The following is a 20,506-nucleotide window of genomic DNA, read 5'->3' as shown; positions in this document are numbered from 1 at the left end:
ATTTTGACCTCAAGAAGATGCAGCTACCCCGTTATGTTATTTTTCACAAGTATGTTCTGTTTGACTTTCATGAATGATGTTTGATCAATATCTGTCTTTTTCTGCTACGGGGTGGTCAACTGTCTGCCTGCATGGAGATTCAGTTGTTTTTCGCTCTCCCTTTCCCTTGATATGTACCAGATAATTTTGAACTAAACGGTATATATTACATATACTGCAACTAGAAAGGTCAGACGAGAACTAACAGGAATGCATAGGATGAGGCTCTCCAACCAGTCTAGCCTGAATGTGGCAGGCACCCGAACCTTGAAATCAAAGTAGATTCGGTCCTTCCTCCTCTTGAGTCATGCTCTTTGTTTACATTTTGACATCATATCCTCTGTCGATGCGAGCATCCTTCCAAAACTCTCAACCATGGAAGCCATACCAGAGGCCAGCGATCCCACCAGGCTGGCGCTGATCACACGTCTGGCCCTGTCCACGAAGAAACATGATGTCGATTCGACTACTTACGCGCTCGTATGGCTTTCAGATATCTCGCAGCTTGAATGGATGGTGGATAGGTCAATATCGAGTCTTTACGAGATCCAGGAGATTCTGAGTCAATATAAAGGGTATCAACTTCGTGATTGCATCAAAGACTGTAAGCACTGCCATATCAGTTGCAAAGACAACTGTCTTACTGATATCCTATAGGGGCCACGGCTCCCTGCACTTGGTACAAGGGCAAAACAGAAACTGAGCTGTTTGAGCTGGGTTGGCAGAAACCTCTGGGACTTCCTCTCACCTGTCCTGAGCCACCTACATCCCGTGGACTCACCCGAAACTCGTATGTTGCAGTTGGGCCTACGGTCCGAAAAGTCCCACACTTGGATGGTGTTCCAGCTGATGTCGTCCTCAAAAGAACCATGGAATACAATGTGAGCTTCTTCTTGAAGAAGCAACTAATGAACTGCTCTGACCTATTGACCATGAGAAGTGTCTTGACAGAGATGAAGAACAGTGCATCCTGACAAAATGCGGCGAGCCACTTGGGCTTGTATACATCTACGCAGGGTCCCTGGGAGAGGGAAAGAATCTCAACGATAACACCGAAGAGGAACCTGAAATTGGGAGTGCGTTCGAGTATTATATGACTTGCTGGAGATGGATATATCTTTTCTGGAATGAGACAAAGGTCTCAGGGTGGCAACAGGCTGTCGATCGTCTTACACAATATCGTCAGCCCTGTGAAGGCATGATCACCCTTTCTTCCAATGCCCACGCACTGTGGCGGATGGCCCGATTTGCTCTGAAGCCCATCGAAGTATCCGAGGATGAAAAGAAGATGACGCTGCGATTCTTTTGGCTTCCAGTTGTGCACAACCCGAGACTTAGATTGACGGACCCGCCAGTCTACCCATCAAATCTCAGCGGTGCCCCCAACAGAGCAAAATTGTGGAACTACGAAACAAACAAAGAGGTTTGCTCGGGAGACATCATCACCATTACCACAGAGGACCCTAAGAACAATCCATTGCCATCCATGGCACTTCTCGAGCTGCAATGGTGTTTGACTCGGGTTCTGGCTCTAAGTGGCGCAGCGGAATTCCCAAATAGTGAAGTCTTTGATGATATATCAGAAGAAGAGAAGGAACCTGAGGTGAAGCAGGAGACCCCATCGGACGTGGTTCGTGATAGCATCGAAGATGAGATGGACTCGAACGATCCGAACAATGAAAACTGGACCCCAGATGATCTGCCGAGCCTCACCACATCTTCAGCGGAGGAGGAACGAGGAAGAAAGAGAGTGCGACATTCATGAGAAGGGACTGAGAGAACACTCGAAATATTGTTTGGGAGAGGATCGCGAGCTGACCTGTATTATTAGCCAAAGCAATGGAAACTCTTACCTCAAATGATTTCCAAATTTGTCCCGGTACCAATGTGCCCATGTGTGAGTTGTAATTCTGTGGCTGATATGCCTGGAACAAACACCTCAGGTCATTAAACTTGAAAGGTAAAGACTCTAGACATAGAGAAAATATGAATACAGTCACAGGCCCTAAGTCCTTTCACACTCCCACTTGTATATAATTTACATGATTAGGCCCCATTTTTAGATAACTATTCTTCGAGGCACTCGCATATGGACAAAAAAGAGGAAAAAAGAAAGCCCAATGTAGAGCGAGAACAATGCATGAAACAGTGCACACACCTCGAGGCTGGATTTCGTGTGGAGACAGTTTAATACTTCACCATTGGCACTGTATACGCAAGTATGACCCTTGTTGTATAATTGTTAACCCAGTATAAAGCTACACAGGCTATATATTGATGAATTGCTAAATTTCCGTCCAGAAACCCAGTTCCTAGTAAACATAGACAAAGTCCTCGTTCTTCAGATCCGTCATATCATGAAGACCATTATCCTCTTCCACGGAGAGCTTCTGATCCCGAATATCCTCCACTTCGACCGCTTTACTGTTCTTTAATTGATCTTTCCCAAGCATAGACATGTCAGCTACAGGCCCTGTCTTTCCAAGTTCCAGACGTCGCTTTTCATGCTTCTTGTTAAGGATCATAAGGTAGAACGGCGTGAGCCTATAAACAGAATTAGCAAACGGTATACTTGAATATGAATAGGGTCGTAATAACATACCCGCAGACAGCTCCGACTGTCACAAACATGGCGAGGTTGGCGATGAGACCTGTTCGGTATAATGGGGCATCTTCGGTAGAGTAGAGGAGCGGTCCGATCACGTTGCCAGCACACATGGAGATGAATACCATGCCGGAAGTACATTTCTTTTTGGTTTCACCTGCGGTGTTCTGTGCTGACCATGCATATAGCAGTGGGGTGATAGAGGCCAATGTGGAAACCTGTTATAGTCTGGGTTAGGGACAGATCTTCATATGTTGAAGGCTGATGGGACCGATTAGGGCTTACCAGATAGTAGCCAAATAGCAGGACGCCCTTCTGTTTCCGCGGGACCGTGAGCATCAAGATTGTTCCGATAGTAGGCAAGACACTAACGCCCGCGATCACGAGGCCTTTGCGTTGAGTCAAGGTGGCTAGCCATCCGGTAATCAAGATAGCGAGAACCTGAATGACACCGAAAGGAATGTTGAATAATATGCTCTGGAAGCTGGTAAATCCGAATGACTTGACAATAAGGGAACCGAACGTCGAGATTCCACCACTTGCAATCGAGATAGCAATCGTAGCAATAAACCAGATCCAAGTCTTGAGATCAAGGGCAACCTCTCTCACATGGTCCCACCGCCATTCCTGAGTGGAAATACCCATCTGATTCGCGCGCAACCGTTCTGTAGCAATAACCCTCTCTCGGTCACTCAAGCATTTAGCTTCCATAGGCGAATCAGGCATAAGCCAGAAAACAAGGAACGAATAAGCAACCGTCAACAATCCACAAAACATGAAGATAGTCTGGTACCGGTATAGGGTATGACTATGGACATGTCCAAGGCCGTAAGTAACGAGACTGCCAATGACTGCAGTGACGCCGTTCATGGCACTCCAGTAACTCGTGCGCAGTGTTTGTTCGCTTCGACGCCACCACATCTGTGTTATAGCGACACAGCATGGGGCAATGAAGGATTCGAATGATCCGAGGACGAAGCGTAGTCCTAACAAAGATGGGAAGTCTGTGCAGGCCGCCATGATTGTCAGTGCTGAGCCCCAGAGGAAAATGGCGCTGGCGAGAACTTTTCCGCTTGGGAGTTTGACGAGAATTAGGGCCACAAGGGGTTGCATTACTAGCTGGGCGAGGTATAGGATTGATCCGAGCCAGGAGTATTGCTTGCCGACTAGGTGGGCATCCTCGGAGATGCCGAAGATAGAGACATAACTGGAGGTTTGAGCGTATAACGGTTAGCGATTGGTAGCTCACACAGATCATGAGTGGCTTTTCGATACCCCAGAGTGCTTTTGTCCAGTTGTTGAAAGAAATACGCCCATAGCAGGAGAAGCAGGACACGCTTATCAATGCGGCGGAGAACAGCCTTCTCCTCCTCATACGTAAATGAAGTCTCCTCGTTAGCATGGTTTTTCAGGAACTCAACAGCCTTTGAGCGCGTTGCTCGTGTAGGATGATGGTTCTGTTCCTGATTCTGTACTGGGGAAATCTCGTCCTGTGTGGAGATAGTCATAGTGGGCGGATTGCTACAGGGGGTTGGGGAGCATGGGAAATACAAGCTATTTGAATCATGGATGGCCAACGAAGCCTTGGCTACTTTGCATCTTCCGTTTTTCTTTGAATTTAGCTCTTCCCGCTTGCTACTGGGCCATTAGATTGAGGAATTGGGAACGTGAGTTGTTAGATCCATGCACCACCAATGCCAAGCTAAAGGCGTGGCGGTACAATATTAGCGTTTAATGCAGTTTTTGCACCTATCACCGGTGGGTCAAGGATGAGCTTGCCCGTATGTGATGGTCCGACACCCATAACTTGGAAGCTGCTGAGGTTTATCATGCGGTGGAATGTTGTAAATGGCATGGATGGTCTGGCCATTGTTAGACGGGGCGAGCTCAGAATGTGAGACACTCTTTTCCACGCGATGGGAAGACTGTATCATCCCTTGCTATGTACTCAAGACTTGAGCTTGATACGTGAATTCACAGGTCTTGGCACTTCCCCGCAATTTCGTTGAGGCTGTATACAAGCGGGGATAGGGTTTTCCCCGTCTTTTCTCGCTTGGCTTTACCCCGATTTACCCGGATCAGTCGATCATTGCGGGGTTGGGGAGGAACCTTGTAGATTGGTCTGTTAAAAAGTGAAAGAGTCGAGTGTGATAATGTACGGCTTTATTTGATATCTCAAACTAGGACGCTTCGTCATGTGGAATTTGTTCAATTTAAACTATTCTATGTGATCAATTTGGATAGCTACCCATGTATCTATCCAAAAAAAAATCCACCCACTTCAAGGCAGACCAAGAATATCACTAACAGTAACAACCTGCCCAGTTCGAATAGACCGATTCGCAGCAACACCCGTCAGAATAGAGGCAGCCCCATCAATATGGCTAGCAGCCCTCATATACTCATCAGGCTCAACATCCCCAAATAGATCACGCAGCAAAACATTATCACCACCTCCATGGCCACCCGCCCCTTGCACAATCTCAACCTTCCGCGGTTCCTGGAACAGCGGCCGCAACAAGAGCGTGATACTTTCAGCAGCACCTTCCTTAGCTTGTTCTCCGCCAGAGTTCACGTAACTGCTCTCAACAATCTCCGCCTCCAATCTACCACCTGTTCCATTGAAGCTCACGCGGAAGCCCTCCCAGGGCGCATATGCCGTGAGTGAATACGTCAAGACGGCATCATTCTCATACCTAACAAGCACATTCATCGTATCTTCAATACTGATGCCATCACCAAAGACGCTCTGATCACGGAAATATCCATCTTCATGCTCGGCATCCAGGTAGAGAGCTTTAAGCTGCTGGTTCTGGTCGAGATGGAGAGCGAATGGGTCATCCTTAGCCACATCACTGCCATGAGCCCTCGAGTAGAACTGTGTGATACCCCGATCCTCAGCATTCTTCTTGCCATAGAATTTGAGATCGCCTTGAGCATAGACAGTCTTCGGTCGAGACTGCAGCCAGAAATTGATCAGATCGAAATGATGCGTCGACTTGTGGACAAGAAGACCACCACTATTCCGAGCATCGCGATGCCAGCGCCGGAAATAGTCCGCGCCGTGGGATGTGTTAAGCATCCATTCGAAGTGGATGCTTGTCACTGTTCCAATTGCTCCTGAGCGGATTACCTCGAAGATCTTCGTGTTGTGTGGTGCGTAGCGGTAGTTGAATGTTACTCTGACTCGCTGGTTGGTGCGGTCGACTGCAGAGAGGATTTCTTTGCATTGGGGGACGTCGATTGTCATTGGTTTTTCGGTTATCACGTTGCAGCCGAGTTCCATCGCGCGGACGATGTAGGTGTGGTGGGTTCTGTCGATTGTTGTGACGATCACTTCGTCTGGCTTTGTTTCTTTGATCATTTTGTCGAAGTCTGCGGCTAGGTAGGTTGGGACTTGCTCGTGGCCTAGGGCTTCGATTTTGGACTTCGCATAGTTTAATCGGGTCTGATTGGTATCGCAAAGCGCTACTAGGACACTTGTCTTGCTATAGTCCTTCGCAATGGTCGTGTAGAAGAGACCTGCTCTTCCTCCGGTGCCTACCAGGGCGTACCGCTTCTTTGTGGGTGATACGATGTCTCCCATGATGACAAGGCGCGTTGAATATTTGCTTATATTGCGGTACTCGGTTCTGGTTGTTTGGTCAATGTATACCCTTGCAAGCGTAGAAGTAAAGACAACTAGTTATAAGACGAAATACAGCCACAGTTCCCCATGTTAATTAAGATATAGCTTTCTCTTCAAAAGGAGGGGAAGCGGGGAAGGTGCCTGGGTTTGTTCACAGTTATTCCAGCCTGACTGAGAATCATACCCATACTGGGACAGTCGGGCTTCTCTTCGACTCGGGATACTGTATAATTGGTGGGATAAATGTGTCCAGGGTATTCAGTCACAAGACAAGCTTGTATCTGGGTTTGAAGCTTCTTCTGCCTCCCTCGGTCTGGTTTCTCCCGAACCCTGTCTGCCAAGACATTTGGGGGGTGACTTGTTTGACTGTTTAAGGAGGGAGGTTGCATAGATAATGAACGGTATGCCTCAACGGCGTTGATATCTTATCGTGAGTAGCTCTCGCTGTCCAAAGCAAGTTATGGCCCCATGAGAGGTACCAGGGGGTCGTCCTGTGCGGTTTCCAGGCGAACACGACGAGGAGAACCAAAATACATGGTTGGGATTGCTCGACCCTAGATTGTTGTCTCCACCATTTTCAAGTTCTTTGAAAAGCACTGCAGATTATATTACGCCTGGCCGCGAAGATGCACCAAAGAGCCGAGTGTGGCCACCGGATTTGCGTTGGAATTACTCTCCGTATTCTGGTGCTCGAGGCTGACTATGGCTTCGGTTTGATTGAAGACAAGGTCTCATTTTGACATTTTACCTGGACTTGTATACAGAGAGTGGTCTTTGTTAGTAATCGTTGTGAAAGTCAGGGTTAGTAGTATGTCTTCATGGGGCGTAAAGTGGGATATCCCATGATGTCTAAGTGAAGGGAAATGAAACAGAAGAGCAGGAATATCCAGTGAACTCCCCAGGCCCCTCACCACGTGGTGAGTGGACCTCTACGCAGATGGAGAAGACGGACAGCCCCAGGGCGTAGTCTATGATACCCTAAAGGGGTAAAGCAATGCATAACCTAAGCGCGCTTGCCGTTGGTCGTAGACCGAAAATACCCGAGAGATCCAACATCCGAGAGATCTTGAACTCAAAATCCAGAGATAGCAATCCTCCGACATCTCGGAGGGTGCCGAGCCACTGTTCGACAAGAGTGGAGGCATATGTAAGAGAGAAGACAACGTCATTTGGTGGTGTTCGCCAGGGGGATCGAGCTAGATGTAAGAGAGAACCAATAGACGGCTTACGATTTACGCTGAGGCAGATGTATAGATGTAGATGTAGGGTCAAGCATAAACATCCAACGATTGCGGGTCTGGGGTGATGTCGATCTACCAATAAAGTCAAGTACGGTGATCTCCGTCTCTCAATCTTGAGCCAAAAGATATCTGCGAATCCTAAGTTGACGTACGACGTTCATGTAACAAGGATGAGTTATCACACGGTCATCCGGCTGAACCTTCTTTATCGAGAACACTAGGCTCTCTTCCCTACTCTAACTACCTCAGCAGCCGGCAATCTAGCCTGCGACTGTGTTCAGAATGAACAATTCGGATGCATATGAAGTCCCTTCAATCCTTTCCGGGGTAAGCGACCGCGTGGAGATGAATACGGGGATGGCTTCAAAAGACGGCACGTGCCAAGGCGATACAAGCATTGTCAGCACTGTCAAGCTTCACGCAGTTCGGCGTACCCCGTCTGACACGCAGAACAAAAGCTTGATCTGGTTATGATTATGGCTGGATTAGACGGTCATACAGGGGTTTGTACGCCAATGACAGTCAGTGATAGTCAGGGTGGTCCCTGCACAAGATAAGCAGGACAGGTAGGACAGGCACTGCCTGCCTAGGTAGGTTAGAACCTCAGGATATGAACGGAGAGAGATACACTGAATGGCTGAATGTGAAGCTAACAGTCATCGATAGCTGTTCTTATCATCCAGTGATGTTCCGACGGGGTCCGAACTGCGATGAAACTTCTCCACTTCGGCCAATCTGCGGCCAGTGTGAAGCAAGCGAACGAAACCCTCGGGCTGCTGATAAGCTAGTGCCCCTGACGGAATTCTCATTGGCGAAAGGCGCCCAGGAGAGGAGCCCTGAGGCTTGTCATTTGCTTGGTTCTGGAATTTATGGAATTTTTGCCCACGCGACAGGGCTATCTTTGCCACTGTGGGGCCCAACGCGCAACAGAATTCTCGCGACACTATATGTACTGCTTGTTCCTCGCGGTGGAGACAAAAAAGAAAATGAAAAAGATGTGACACTGTCCTTCTGTCTTTTCTTCATCCTGATTTCAGGTCTCGCTGAGCCTACCCGCTCTTCGATCTATCCTCTATCCCTTTCTACACCTCTCTTCTTCTCCTTCACTGGTGCGGAAACTCACAATGCTTCCCAAACTCTCAAAAGCGTTTCGCAGCTCGGACGAGGACCTCGAAAAGGCTCCTCAGGTCAACAGTGCCTTTGAGACCAACAGCAACAATGACATGTTCGACAACTCCAGCGACGGCGCTGTGCCCGGTGAGAGCTTCGAATACGGTAATTCGACCTACGCCAAGATTCAGCGCATCGCCGGCAAGTTCAATATCGAGCAGCGTGGCGTGGAGCGAGTGCCGGATAGCGAACGGAATGATACGTCGTATCTAAACATTGGCAGCATGGTGTGTTCCTGCGATTACCCGGCGTGATAGCCTTGGCCCACGGCCCCTCCCACTGACCAAACCTAGTGGTTGGCCGCAAACATGGTTGTCAGCTCCTTCGCCATTGGTGTGCTCGGACAGTCTATATTTGAGCTCGGCTTTGTCGACGCCATTCTGGTGTGCCTCTTCTTCAACCTCCTCGGTGTGATGACTGTGTGCTTCTTCTCGTGCTTTGGCCCAGTCTTTGGACTGCGCCAGATGGTGCTCTCCAGATTCTGGTTTGGATGGTGGGCTGTGAAATTCAGTAAGTTGTCCGGATACTGGAAGAGCTTGGGAGGGGCGGTGCTGATTGCTATATTTTAGTTGCCATCCTCAACGTGATTGCCTGTATCGGATGGTCCGCGGCCAATGCCATCGTCGGTGCTCAGCTTCTCAACGCGGTCAACGCCGCCGTGCCTGGATACGCCGGTATTCTTATCATCACCTTCTGCACTCTTTTCATCACCTTTGCCGGGTACAAGATCGTTCACATCTATGAATACTGGAGCTGGATCCCAACCTGCATTGTGTTCTTCATTGTACTCGGTTGTTTTGCTCACTCGGGTGACTTCGTCAACATCCCCATGGGCGTCGGAATCTCTGAAATGGGTTCCTGTCTGTCTTTTGGATCTACAGTCTACGGCTTCGCAACTGGCTGGACCAGTTACGCCGCCGACTACACCGTATACCAGCCTAAGACCCAGAGCCGCCGTCTGGTCTTTTTCTCTGCCTGGCTCGGTCTTGTCGTCCCTCTGATCTTCACCCAGTTCTTGGGTATTGCCGTGATGACTGCCACTACACTCAACGGCGGGGACAACAAATATGCTGCGGGTTATGCTGCTTCGGTCAACGGTGGTTTGCTCGCAGCTGTGCTAGAGCCCCTCGGTGGCTTTGGCAAGTTCTGTCTCGTCATCCTGGCCCTGTCCATCATCGCCAATAACTGTCCAAACATCTACTCTGTTTCCTTGACCCTCCAAGTCCTGCACAGGTACACCCAGCGCGTGCCCCGATTCATCTGGACTTTCCTGGCCTCGTGTGTCTCCCTCGCCATCGCCATCCCCGGATACTCCCACTTCGAAACCGTCCTTACAAACTTCATGAACCTAATCGCCTACTGGCTTGCCATCTACTCCGCCATTGCCATCGCCGACCACTTCATCTTCCGCCGTGGATTTGACGGCTACCGCCCAGAGGACTACGACAAGCCTGATAAGCTGCCTCTCGGTATCGCAGCCTCTATCGCATTCTGCTGCGGTATTGCAGGTGTCGTCACTGGTATGAGCCAAACATGGTGGATTGGACCTATTGCCCACCACGCCGGTGACCCCGCATTCGGCGGTGATGTCGGTTTCGAGTTGGGCTTTGCTTTCGCTTTTGTGTCATATTGCATTCTGCGTCCGATTGAAATTCGTCGCAGTGGTCGGTAAATTTGTTTTTAAATGGTGTACATAATGGGTCGATTGGGTTGGAACGTTGATTTCATAGCATTGATTGTGAATCCGCTATTTATGCATGTCTATAGTTGCATATCTATTCAGCGTTTGCATTAATCTTTTACTTTTTTTGATCCTGTTCGACTTTGTAAATGTAACTTGTCAATTTCTGGATTGGGCGTGACTCGCACAGCGACGCCATCGGTCTCGACCATACACATGTTGGCCATGATTGTTCGGAGTCGGGGGAACTGAAATCAAATATTGGAGGCTGTGTTTCGGTAAGATATCGGACCGACTTGGCGATGGAAAGCTGAAGCAGCTGAAGATGGCGGGCATATCGTTGGAGGGCTCGGAAACTACGATCTCTTATTGGTCGATGCAGGCATGTGGAGACCAAGCCCTCCTTACTTCCCAAGCGGCTTTCGATCAGACTCCAATTCCGGGCTTTACTTGTCTTTGGCAATAAATCAGACGAGAAATCAGCGTATAATCTCATTCTGACACTTCTCTCAAGCTCAACTTTCAATCAAACCTCCCGTTCTACCAATTCCGTTGGCCAATCTGCACCAGGAAACTCTATCGCAGCTTAGCCCTAATTCATACCTCAACTATGCCGCCATTCAATTACAACCCAGAAAAGGATGTCCCAGACCTAACTGGCAAATCAATCTTCATAACAGGAGGTGAATCCCACTCTTCACGTCCTCCCACCTCAATCCCAATCCTAACCCCAACACCACAGGAACAAACGGCCTAGGCGCAACCTCAGCAACCCACCTAGCTAAACACAACCCATCCCACATCTATATAAGCGGCCGCAACGAAGCCCGCGCCTCAGAAACAATAAGCCAAATCCAATCCACAAACCCGCAAATCCATGTAACGTTCATAAAATGCGACCTTACCTCCCTCGCCTCAATAAAACAGACCGCCGAAACCTTCCTCTCGCAATCCCCATCCCCAAAACTAGACATCCTAATGTGCAACGCCGGCATAATGGCCGTCCCACCAGGTCAAACAACCGACGGCTACGAAATTCAATTCGGAACAAACCACCTTGGTCACGCGCTGCTTATCAAGAAACTCCTTCCACTCCTCCGGGCCTCGTCTGATGATCCCCGGATCGTCATCCTCACCTCACAGGGCTGGTTTCTCCACCCGCGCGGCGGGATCATGTTTGAGACGCTGGATACAGATCAGGATAAGTGTTTCCTTGGTCCGTGGCAGCGGTATGGGCAGAGTAAGCTTGCGAATATGCTATACGCGCGTGAGCTGGCCAAGAGGGTATCTGGGCTTAAGGTTTTGGCTGTTCATCCTGGTGTTGTGAACACGGGGTTGGTTGATGCGATGAGTTTGAAGAATCGGGCTGTTGTTTATGCTACTGCTTGGTGGAGGTTTGTGAAGCCTGAGGAGGGGGCGTATAATCAGGTTTGGGCTGCTACTGTTGATTTTGTGGAGTGGGAGAATGGAAAGAATGAAGAAAAGGGGGTTGTTAATGGGGGCTATTATGAGCCTGTTGGGAAGTTTATGGATGGGAGTTTAGATTCTGTTGCTTTGGATCGGGAGGGGGCGCTTGCGGGACGGTTGTGGGAGTGGACGGAGGAGGCTTTGAAGGGGTTTTGAGATTGTGTCCTTCCCTTTTTCAAATCCTGTTATTTTTCGGTTTAATGTGGTGAATAGGATGTTCATAACTTGTGAAGGTCTGATATATTACTTCCTTACCTTGTGTTGGCCCTTATGCTTCTATTCCCTGGACTCGTTCGTCATACACCAGATAGAGAGGTGGTTGCCGTCAAACAAGTAACAGTCATGATTCAATCTTCGAACAAAGAGTTACTTGGCCAGGTCTAGGGGCTGTGATTGTGCGTGAAAGCACGGATGCTACTTCGACTCTGGTAATGGTGCCCCAAATTCATAACTACATGCTAACACACAATCATATATCCCGTTCATGGAGAATGCTTATACGGATTTGAGAGGTGGGGCCATTCTAATTTGGTGGTGCAGAAATAACACTGGAGTTCATTGGTACTGTTCTCTGCTTTTGCTCGGTATGATATGTTAGTTGTTCCATAGCGATAGCTAAACGAGAATAGAAAGCTTCTAACATAGGACATTCCAAATAATTTCTTTATTTTATGCTACATGTCAATTCTATTCCCGTGCATGTATTATAGCAAGGCTTTGGAGCTAATAGTATTAAATTCTTCGTCTTTAAAGCTACACACAAGTTTCTATTTTACCATGTACCCTTTCCTAGACGGTGTCTAGACCCGAAAATGCTGCGGTGGATTTTGGACAAACACAAGGGGTCTAAAAACTTGACTCTTCCTCTTCTTCTTCTTCTTCTTCTTCTTCTTCTTCTTCTTCTTCTTCTTCTCCTCCTCCTCCTTCTCCTTCTCAAACATTCTCATTCATACTTCAGTCTCTTTATTCCTTAGTCGCGTTTCTCGCGCACTAAAGTTTCAAGGCCAAGCTCCTACTCGTCTTATTTCTACGCTTCTACTCACAAATCTCAAAACCTTCAGTCTGGTGTTTCTATCCCATCTGCTTGTCACTAGGCAGCATCAGAACTTTGAGTACAACTTCTCACTCTTCGCTGACTGGCTTTGAACCACAAAATTAACCTTGGAACAGATCCGAAGACTCTGTATCCTTGGGATCAAAACGCTAAATTTGAGCATTACAGTTCTCTTTCTTGAGAGAAGCCGAATTCCATTTTACTGATCTTCTCTCATTCTTTAACTATTCCTCGATCATCCTTCAATCGGACTTCAACCATGACGCAGCTAAAGAAAGATATCGTTGTGGCCATAGACTTTGGTACAACGTTTTCCGGCATAGCATGGGCACATACGGCCAACGTGGGTGAATGTAGGTTTGTTAATTCGAATGCGTGACATGCTAACCTGTTCAGCCTGAGGCCATACATATCATCCAACGATGGCCTTGCAATATTGCCGGCGACCTCGGTGGTCAGACAGCCGACAAGACGCCCTCTGAACTGGCATACAACTACGACAATCGCAAAGTCTTGCCTGTCTGGGGAGCCCAAATTCCCAAGAACATGCCACGTCTTCAATCGTTCAAACTGGATCTCGTCCCTGAGGGAAGGAAGCATCGCAAGGCTACCCTCCTGCCAGATCACCATGATCCTCGACGTATGAATTACCCACATAGGGTGACAGCAAACAGAGTTTTGATCGATTATCTACATGCGTTGCAAGAGCATATTCCAAAAGTCCTCAAGGACCAGTTTGGCACCGCTCTTGATTCGATGTCGTTTAAGTATGTGATCGCGGTTCCCGCTATGTGGCCAGAAAAGGCGAAATCCCAGACACGTACTTGCGCCGAGAAAGCTGGCTTAGGACGAGCCTCGGATATTCAAATCATTTCGGAGCCCGAGGCTGCGGCAGTCCATGTTATGACACAGAGTCGCTCCTCCGCCCTTGAAGTCGATGACACTATTGTTGTCTGCGACGCAGGAGGTGGAACTGTGGATTGCATCACCTTCACAATTCTTGCGCTTCAGCCCGTGCTTCGTCTGAAGGAGTCCGCTGCCGGCGACGGTAAACTTTGCGGAGGAATTTTCCTGAACAATATTTTCGAACATTTTCTCTCTGAGCGACTGGGAAATTGCGAAGGTTGGGACGACGATACTCTGGGGGCTGCCATGCGTGAGTTTGAAATGGAGACGAAGAGAAGCTTTAGCGGTGACACGAAACAAGATTTCTCCATCCCGGTACCAGGGCTCGCTGATAATGAATCACTTGGTATACATCGAACTTCTTACAAAGTGACAGGCCAGGAGCTGATGGATACATTACTCCCTGTTCTGGCCGAAACCCTCGAGCTGGTCATGCGTCAAATTCGGCTTTCGAAAAACAGCCCCAAGTCCGTCTTCCTCGTGGGTGGGTTTGGACAAAGCCCGCTATTGTTTGAATATCTGCGCCGTTTCATTCCCTCCGAAATTAGCATCATCGCCCCTGTTAATGGGTGGACCGCTCTCGCCAGAGGGGCTTGCGTAAAAGCGCTCGCAGACATGTCTAATCCTGCGCCCCAAATCCAGGTCGAGTCTCGGGTGGCTCGAAAGCATTACGGTATTATTACAGCGGTTCCGTTCAAGGATGGTCATGATCTACAGAAAATGTGACTATTATGGTCCTAAATAACGTCTCATGCTAACCTTAGACTGTACTAAAAGGTATTGGGATTTCTACAGTGGGACCTTTCACATCGATGTTATGGCATGGTTCATAAACAAGGCCAGTATTTGCAGAAATTTATCTGGATAAGTGAGGTTGAGGGCTAATGAAAACGATAGGGGGAGGATATACAAGAGTCAGTGCCAATCACTACATCCTGGGTCAGGCATTTTCTCAAAACACAAGGCGAGGTTAATTCTCTCCCGGTTCAAATTTATGAGCTGAATACACTTGAAGGGGAAGATGCGCCGTTGTACTTCAATCGAAGTAAGTGATCCTTTCGCTTAATTACTTTTCATATCTGAAGGTACTAAAGTATCGTTACATCTCGAAGAGATCAAGAAACACGCGATCCTTGAAACACCACTTGACCGTATCTTCAAGGCGACTATCCCGGTTAAAATCGGTGCATATGGGAAGGAGTACTACGAGGTGGAGTTCAAAATACAGGCCAGGTACTATTCCGCACACTGCGAGCATTCACTGTGGTTTGGTGGTAAAGATCATGGTTCAGTCAAAATTGCCTACGTCTGAAACATGACTTCATGGGAACTATCAAGAAGATGATGTTCGAAGAAGAAAAGCCCTAAGAAAGTTTGCTGGCGGCAAGCGGTTTTCATATGCTATCGGGGGTTATGGCTGGTGGTTAATGGAGAACTTTCAGGGCAATGGCGTTCGGTTTGATTTTCATTCAACAGCACCAGTATACTTAGATATACCGTAGAGCAAAAATTAAAGGTTGTCTATGCTCTTATCCACAGCATAAATAGGAGAAAGAGGACTGGGGTTGTCACCGCCCCACGTGACTGCACCAGCCACAGCGCCACAGTAAATTATCAAATCCACAACGGATTCGCCTTTGAAAGAAATCCAGAAATTCAGCCGCAGTTTAATAACACCACTACACACACCATGTCTAAACTTGGGAAGTGAGTAAACACCCATTAAAACCCCTCATATTCCCCTGTCTAACAAATTTTTCAATTTCCAGCCGCGCCGACTGGGCCGACGACGAGGAATTCGATGACCCCTCCGCGCTCCCCGCGCAACAAGTGATCGCGAACAAAGACGGCACCAAGACCGTCATCTCCTACCGCTTTAACGATGACAACAAGAAAGTGAAGGTCACCCGCCGGATTAAGACCACAGTGGTCCGTGAACACGTCAACCCCCAAGTCGCCGAACGCCGCAAATGGGAAAAGTTCGGAAACGAGAAGGGCCACGCCGCCGGTCCCTCCTTCGACACCACCTCCGTCGGCGAGAACATCGTCTTCCGCCCCAGCGTTAACTGGAAGGCACAGGCTAAGGAGGCCGAGAAGGACGGCGGCGAGAAGGGCAGCATGAAGGACCAGCTCAAGGACAAGAAGGTCAAGTGTCGTATTTGTTCCGGAGAGCATTTCACGGCCCGCTGTCCCTTCAAGGACACCATGGCCCCTGTCGAGGAGGGCACCGCTGGTGCTGGTGCTGCCGATGTGGAAGAGGACAAGGGTGGTCTTGGTGCTTCTGGCTCCAGCTACGTGCCTCCTCACATGCGGAAGGGTGGTGCTGGCGGCGGCGAGAAGATGGGTGGTCGCTTCGAGAAGGACGATTTGGCGACTCTGAGAGTTACAAACGTATGTGCTACTCTTATCTGCCCTTTTACGAGGGCTGCGGTTGTTACATTGGTTCCGTGCTGATTTTTACTTCTTTCTTTCAAACAGGTCAGCGAGTTGGCAGAGGAACAGGAGTTGCGGGATCTCTTCGAACGGTTCGGTCGTGTTACCAGAGTCTTCCTTGCTCGGGATCGGGAAACTCAGAGGGCCAAGGGCTTCGCATTCATCAGCTATGCGGACCGTGGCGATGCAGCGCTTGCTTGCGAGAAGGTGGATGGCTGTATGTTTTCACCCTGTTTCAGCATCTACATTGGACAGATCCCCAGAGTGCTAACATTTTCTTCTTCTTTTAGTCGGTTACCGCCACCTCATTCTCCGCGTCGAATTCGCCAAGCGGTCTACTTAAATTCGTTTCTCGGTTTTCTTTTACGACTTTCTGGTTGGATTGTTTCCTTCTTCTCAGGCGGGCCTGCCTTTCGGCCGATCCTCTCTTCCTTTGTACTGTATGATCTGATTGATAATGATGATTACCAAAAAGACATCTTTCATGTCATATACTTGCATTCGTCAGATACAAAAGCAATGGGTTAAGAGATATTTCATTCCAATTCTGCATGGTCTTGGTTTATGTGGCCATTTATTGATCCTGGGTAGAATCGGCGCTTGTTTATAGAAGGTTTTATTCTGTATTTGCTTCATGCCAACCATGGAACATTCCATTCTCCCATGGGACATGTGCCACGTGTATTGTTCCTGGGTCATCCACCCCGTAGCACATCTATGGTCAATATAGCGCCCAATCCCTTGATCATCTAAGTTCTGGTTTAACATGGTCGTGAGGAATGTGGTTGGGAACGGGCCATTCTCAACATCGACCAAGCATGGTATATGCACATGTGCAAGATGTCAGTTATCCACCACGCCCATTTCACGACTCGACTTTCTCAAGCTAGTCACATTGCATAGATGGACCTTCATTCTGCGGTCCTCGGGTATCCCTCTATCTGCAAAAGGAGTCAGCCTCAACCTCCCTTCACCTTTGACTTCAGTATACAAAACCCGTCATATCACCACGTCCACGAATATCAGAGATCTGGTGCAATGCTCGGCTGACAAGAAATCCCCCAAACCATAGACAGGGGTAAGCCGTCATCCTCAAAAGAAAGAAAAAAATGCGCAGGCCTCGACTGCTCCAATATCAGATACATCCCAGGGAATGGTGGTGGTTCAAGCATTGAGACATCAAATTCTGCGTCTTCGGATGACAGTGGAGATGGCACCGGGATGGATCCTTCTAGAGCTGGTGACTGTACCTGTCTCCGATGTACAGTACCCACAAGGCGAGACACAGGCAAGCATTACTGCGTACTATCTACGCCTCGGGTCCTAGATCCCCCGGCCTAATCACAAAAGTACCTATGTATAGATCGACAAGAGATCTCAAATGAACTCAAAACACCAAGCCTCGCCGGCAAAAATTGACTTGTTTAAATATCCCGGCAACGGGATGGATGCTATTGTATAACGTAGTATCGGTGCTTCTTTTAGGAAAGAGACTTGGATGGGGGCAAAAAGCTTACCTGCGCTCTGGCTTTTTTGGCCCCCGAGTGGGTTTGCATGGACAGGGGTGGAGTGGAGCGTTGAGAGCTTTTTTACCCTGTTGTTTACTGCTTCCTTGGAACCGCTCTCCAGGCCACCGTGTTTTTTGGCCTCTGCTGCGGCCATCTAGTACGATAGACAGACACATGTGAAAGGTGTTCATGATTTTCCGAAGTCTCGGTGAGACATTGCAGGGAATTGAAGCGCCAGAACGACGAGGATAGTGGTGCTATTGGTTCGACTGATTCGACAAGAAGGGCAATTCTTCGTTGAGAAACTTCTCGGCTCCGTGCCGTTGAGCGGGTTTTTTTCTTGGCGGTTTCTCCGTACTACGTCGGCGCATCTTAGGGTTGGCTGGGCGCTGTCAGAAATCGTTGACAAAGGCTAACGTTGATTGATTGCCACGGAGAGGCGAAAAACCAAAAAATAACGGCTGACAGGTCGATTGTTTGTCTCGCGGCAATCTTCAACTGGTCTGCCATCAACGCCATCCAAAGCATGTTGCCCACCTGACAAGCTTCATGTCCAGAGTTTGAAGACGGCGAGCCAATGGGACATCCTGGCTTCCGGCGAGTCCCTTGTTTGGCTGACACGTTGCCTTGCCATCTATGCCGGCAAGGTCAGGATCCTTCATACTTTGATGGGGCTTTTTTGCCAGGAGCATCTTGGTTGTGATACGATCGATGTTGCCGGGCTGGAGATCCAGGCGATCAAGGTTTAGGATGACAGGATAGGGCTGTTTGCCAATGACATCCCAATATAGGGCAGTAATTTGCCTGTACGGAGGACAAGGAAGTTGAACCAGCGCCGTCAGACAAACGAATGCCTTGTCAACTCTGCAACTCGTCTCATCCATTGCAACGGGCTACCAGTAATCAGGTCAATTGTCGCATCAATTTCGGAAGAAGTGATACATAGGTAACCCATCACCGAACCTTGTGTCCGAGATATGTGGAGCAAGTCGAACCCGGTCTATGAATGAGGACAAGTATGGAGAGTGAAGTAACCTGAGGTCGATATGTCTCGGAATGACCGTTGAAACCTTATTCCGGGGCCGACATCAGGCAACAAAGAGAGAAACCTTTAACTCCTTCCGCGCTGGTGCATAATCTGCCTCGAACCAACCAGGATGGACGGTATGGGTCCATTGGGCGTGTCGCATTGAAGATCCCAGAGCAACGCGCATATTGTAGGGGTCTAGAATGACACTTGCATCTGATCTACAGAGCCAATGACCATTCGAAATTCAAAACATTCCAAATGTCTCGAAGTAGATCATCCCGACCCCGGGATGTTCTTGACTGTTGCATAGACCTGTTGCCTACTGTACCATCCGGCCGAATGCTGTAAAACATCCATGGTATTGACCACGGGGCTTTCTCATCTTGCAGTAGATGGCCGTTGCACAGGAGTATTTTTCGCGTTGAGATGGCAATCCTTCACGGACTCGGGATATGCTATGGGCACTGAATACAGACAGGGTCTCTGCTTTTTGTATTGCTTTTTATTTTTTTATTTTTTTTTATAGCTGAGACAGGAGGATACTGCAACCTCGAATTTGCTTCAAGGTTTTGATCGATCTGCATATCCATGGTTAGATTGATGGGTTCATGCACATCCTAATAGCCCCGACAGGAAACTCAAATCATTAGGAATAGGCTTGGGTACAGTACCTGCAGTGTCCGGACAATTATGGTTATGTATATATCTTAAGTGATAGATCGGAAGTGGAGTGGACATATAATAACTTTTGCTTATTGCAAGTACGCCATATGGGGGTAGGCGACTATTATAGCCCTGGAGTTACGTAGATACGTGGATGTGTAGTTGTATCTGCAAGTCATCTGTACTTCGGCTCACTCATCTCCAATATGCAAGTCCATGTACTCGTTACTTACCTGGGTTCACCGCCTCTGCACGTGCCTCGGGAAGGGATAGCCAAAAGCCGAGCAATGTCAACATCGTCATTAATCACATCACTCATCGCCGTCTGATCGTTCTAGTCTCGATTCGAGTAAGAACCCTGCAAATAATTCCGATATTGGCAAAAGCACCATTACGTGGGGCAAAAGGCCTGCACAACATACCCCCCTCCATTATCACTCACTGGGGCTCCGAGGAATTCGATCTAGGTCTTCTCCCGCCAATCATGGGCTCCCGGGTGCTTTTTCACCCTGCGCCTTTCCATCACGCCCAGCTAGCCTCCTGCAGGATGGCCGATCTTCCAGCCACTAATGCAGTTCTGTCGACGCGATCAGGATGGGGGCTCATGGAGACTAGGATTGGATCTACCCCCAAGGCCGTGGTTAGATTTCGGTGGGCCTGAAAGCTCCATTCTGGAAAAGGCTACCGGGTACGGACCGCCCCCATTGCATTTCCTTCCCCCGTTGCATCTACTTTAGCGCCCCCAGTGGAGATCACCGTCCTCCATTAAGTCTTACCTTTTTTACATATTTTTACTGAAAGCCGGGTGTGCTAGATCTGTTTCTTTTGGACTGGAATTTTTTAGCTATGTCAGCTCAAACGTGATGTGTTTATTCCCCTTCCTGGTTTGTCGGTGAGAACGTTGCCAACATGAACAATGCAGCTTGCTCAATGGAAACCGCCGATCGCATGATCTTCCTCTTTCTTCATGCAAGAACTGCTGCTGGGATCCTCGAGCCTCCTGGGTGATCCAAGAGTAATCAAACCAATAATGAATATGGATGGGACTACTCCGACAGGCTTTTCACCGAAAATCACGGAC

At 48.5% G+C, this 20,506-nt stretch overlaps 8 protein-coding genes across 8 annotated transcripts; 5 read left to right on the top strand and 3 right to left on the bottom strand.

Annotated features, from left to right (window-relative positions):
* Positions 1-414: 414 nt before the first annotated feature.
* Positions 415-1,804, top strand: N7446_000504 (uncharacterized protein; the record flags this gene model as incomplete). Its single annotated transcript, XM_058509271.1, has 3 exons — positions 415-643; positions 697-920; positions 980-1,804. The coding sequence occupies 3 exons, from the start codon at positions 415-417 to the stop codon at positions 1,802-1,804; spliced, it is 1,278 nt and encodes a 425-aa protein (XP_058378250.1).
* Positions 1,805-2,351: 547 nt separating this feature from the next.
* On the bottom strand, positions 2,352-4,152 carry N7446_000503 (uncharacterized protein; the record flags this gene model as incomplete). The annotated part of the gene is made up of 4 exons (XM_058509270.1): positions 2,352-2,583; positions 2,642-2,862; positions 2,930-3,851; positions 3,920-4,152. 4 exons carry the CDS (start codon positions 4,150-4,152, stop codon positions 2,352-2,354), a joined length of 1,608 nt encoding a protein of 535 aa, XP_058378249.1.
* Positions 4,153-4,925: 773 nt separating this feature from the next.
* On the bottom strand, positions 4,926-6,230 carry N7446_000502 (Gfo/Idh/MocA family oxidoreductase; the record flags this gene model as incomplete). Its single annotated transcript, XM_058509269.1, has 1 exon — positions 4,926-6,230. One exon carries the CDS (start codon positions 6,228-6,230, stop codon positions 4,926-4,928), a length of 1,305 nt encoding a protein of 434 aa, XP_058378248.1.
* Positions 6,231-8,378: 2,148 nt separating this feature from the next.
* N7446_000501 (cytosine permease) lies at positions 8,379-10,495 on the top strand. The gene is made up of 3 exons (XM_058509268.1): positions 8,379-8,910; positions 8,977-9,193; positions 9,253-10,495. Exons 1-3 carry the CDS (start codon positions 8,638-8,640, stop codon positions 10,353-10,355), a joined length of 1,593 nt encoding a protein of 530 aa, XP_058378247.1. The 5' UTR covers positions 8,379-8,637; the 3' UTR covers positions 10,356-10,495.
* A 372-nt stretch (positions 10,496-10,867) lies between these two features.
* Positions 10,868-11,987, top strand: N7446_000500 (oxidoreductase, short-chain dehydrogenase/reductase family; the record flags this gene model as incomplete). The annotated part of the gene is made up of 2 exons (XM_058509267.1): positions 10,868-11,047; positions 11,107-11,987. The coding sequence occupies exons 1-2, from the start codon at positions 10,975-10,977 to the stop codon at positions 11,985-11,987; spliced, it is 954 nt and encodes a 317-aa protein (XP_058378246.1). The 5' UTR covers positions 10,868-10,974.
* Positions 11,988-13,144: 1,157 nt separating this feature from the next.
* Positions 13,145-15,103, top strand: N7446_000499 (Hsp70 family protein; the record flags this gene model as incomplete). Its single annotated transcript, XM_058509266.1, has 4 exons — positions 13,145-13,228; positions 13,282-14,478; positions 14,689-14,836; positions 14,886-15,103. 4 exons carry the CDS (start codon positions 13,145-13,147, stop codon positions 15,101-15,103), a joined length of 1,647 nt encoding a protein of 548 aa, XP_058378245.1.
* Positions 15,104-15,481: 378 nt separating this feature from the next.
* On the top strand, positions 15,482-16,567 carry tif35 (translation initiation factor eIF3 core subunit g; the record flags this gene model as incomplete). The annotated part of the gene is made up of 4 exons (XM_058509265.1): positions 15,482-15,498; positions 15,561-16,182; positions 16,270-16,441; positions 16,515-16,567. 4 exons carry the CDS (start codon positions 15,482-15,484, stop codon positions 16,565-16,567), a joined length of 864 nt encoding a protein of 287 aa, XP_058378244.1.
* Positions 16,568-18,241: 1,674 nt separating this feature from the next.
* Positions 18,242-18,616, bottom strand: N7446_000497 (uncharacterized protein; the record flags this gene model as incomplete). Its single annotated transcript, XM_058509264.1, has 1 exon — positions 18,242-18,616. One exon carries the CDS (start codon positions 18,614-18,616, stop codon positions 18,242-18,244), a length of 375 nt encoding a protein of 124 aa, XP_058378243.1.
* Positions 18,617-20,506: the final 1,890 nt, after the last annotated feature.

Source organism: Penicillium canescens (genome assembly GCF_028828765.1).
Source record: "Penicillium canescens strain IBT 15451 chromosome Unknown utg000001l_segment0_segment0, whole genome shotgun sequence".
Lineage (NCBI taxonomy): Eukaryota > Fungi > Ascomycota > Eurotiomycetes > Eurotiales > Aspergillaceae > Penicillium > Penicillium canescens.
The sequence above is the reverse complement of the archived record's forward strand: the minus strand, read 5'-3'. Positions and strand labels throughout refer to the sequence as shown.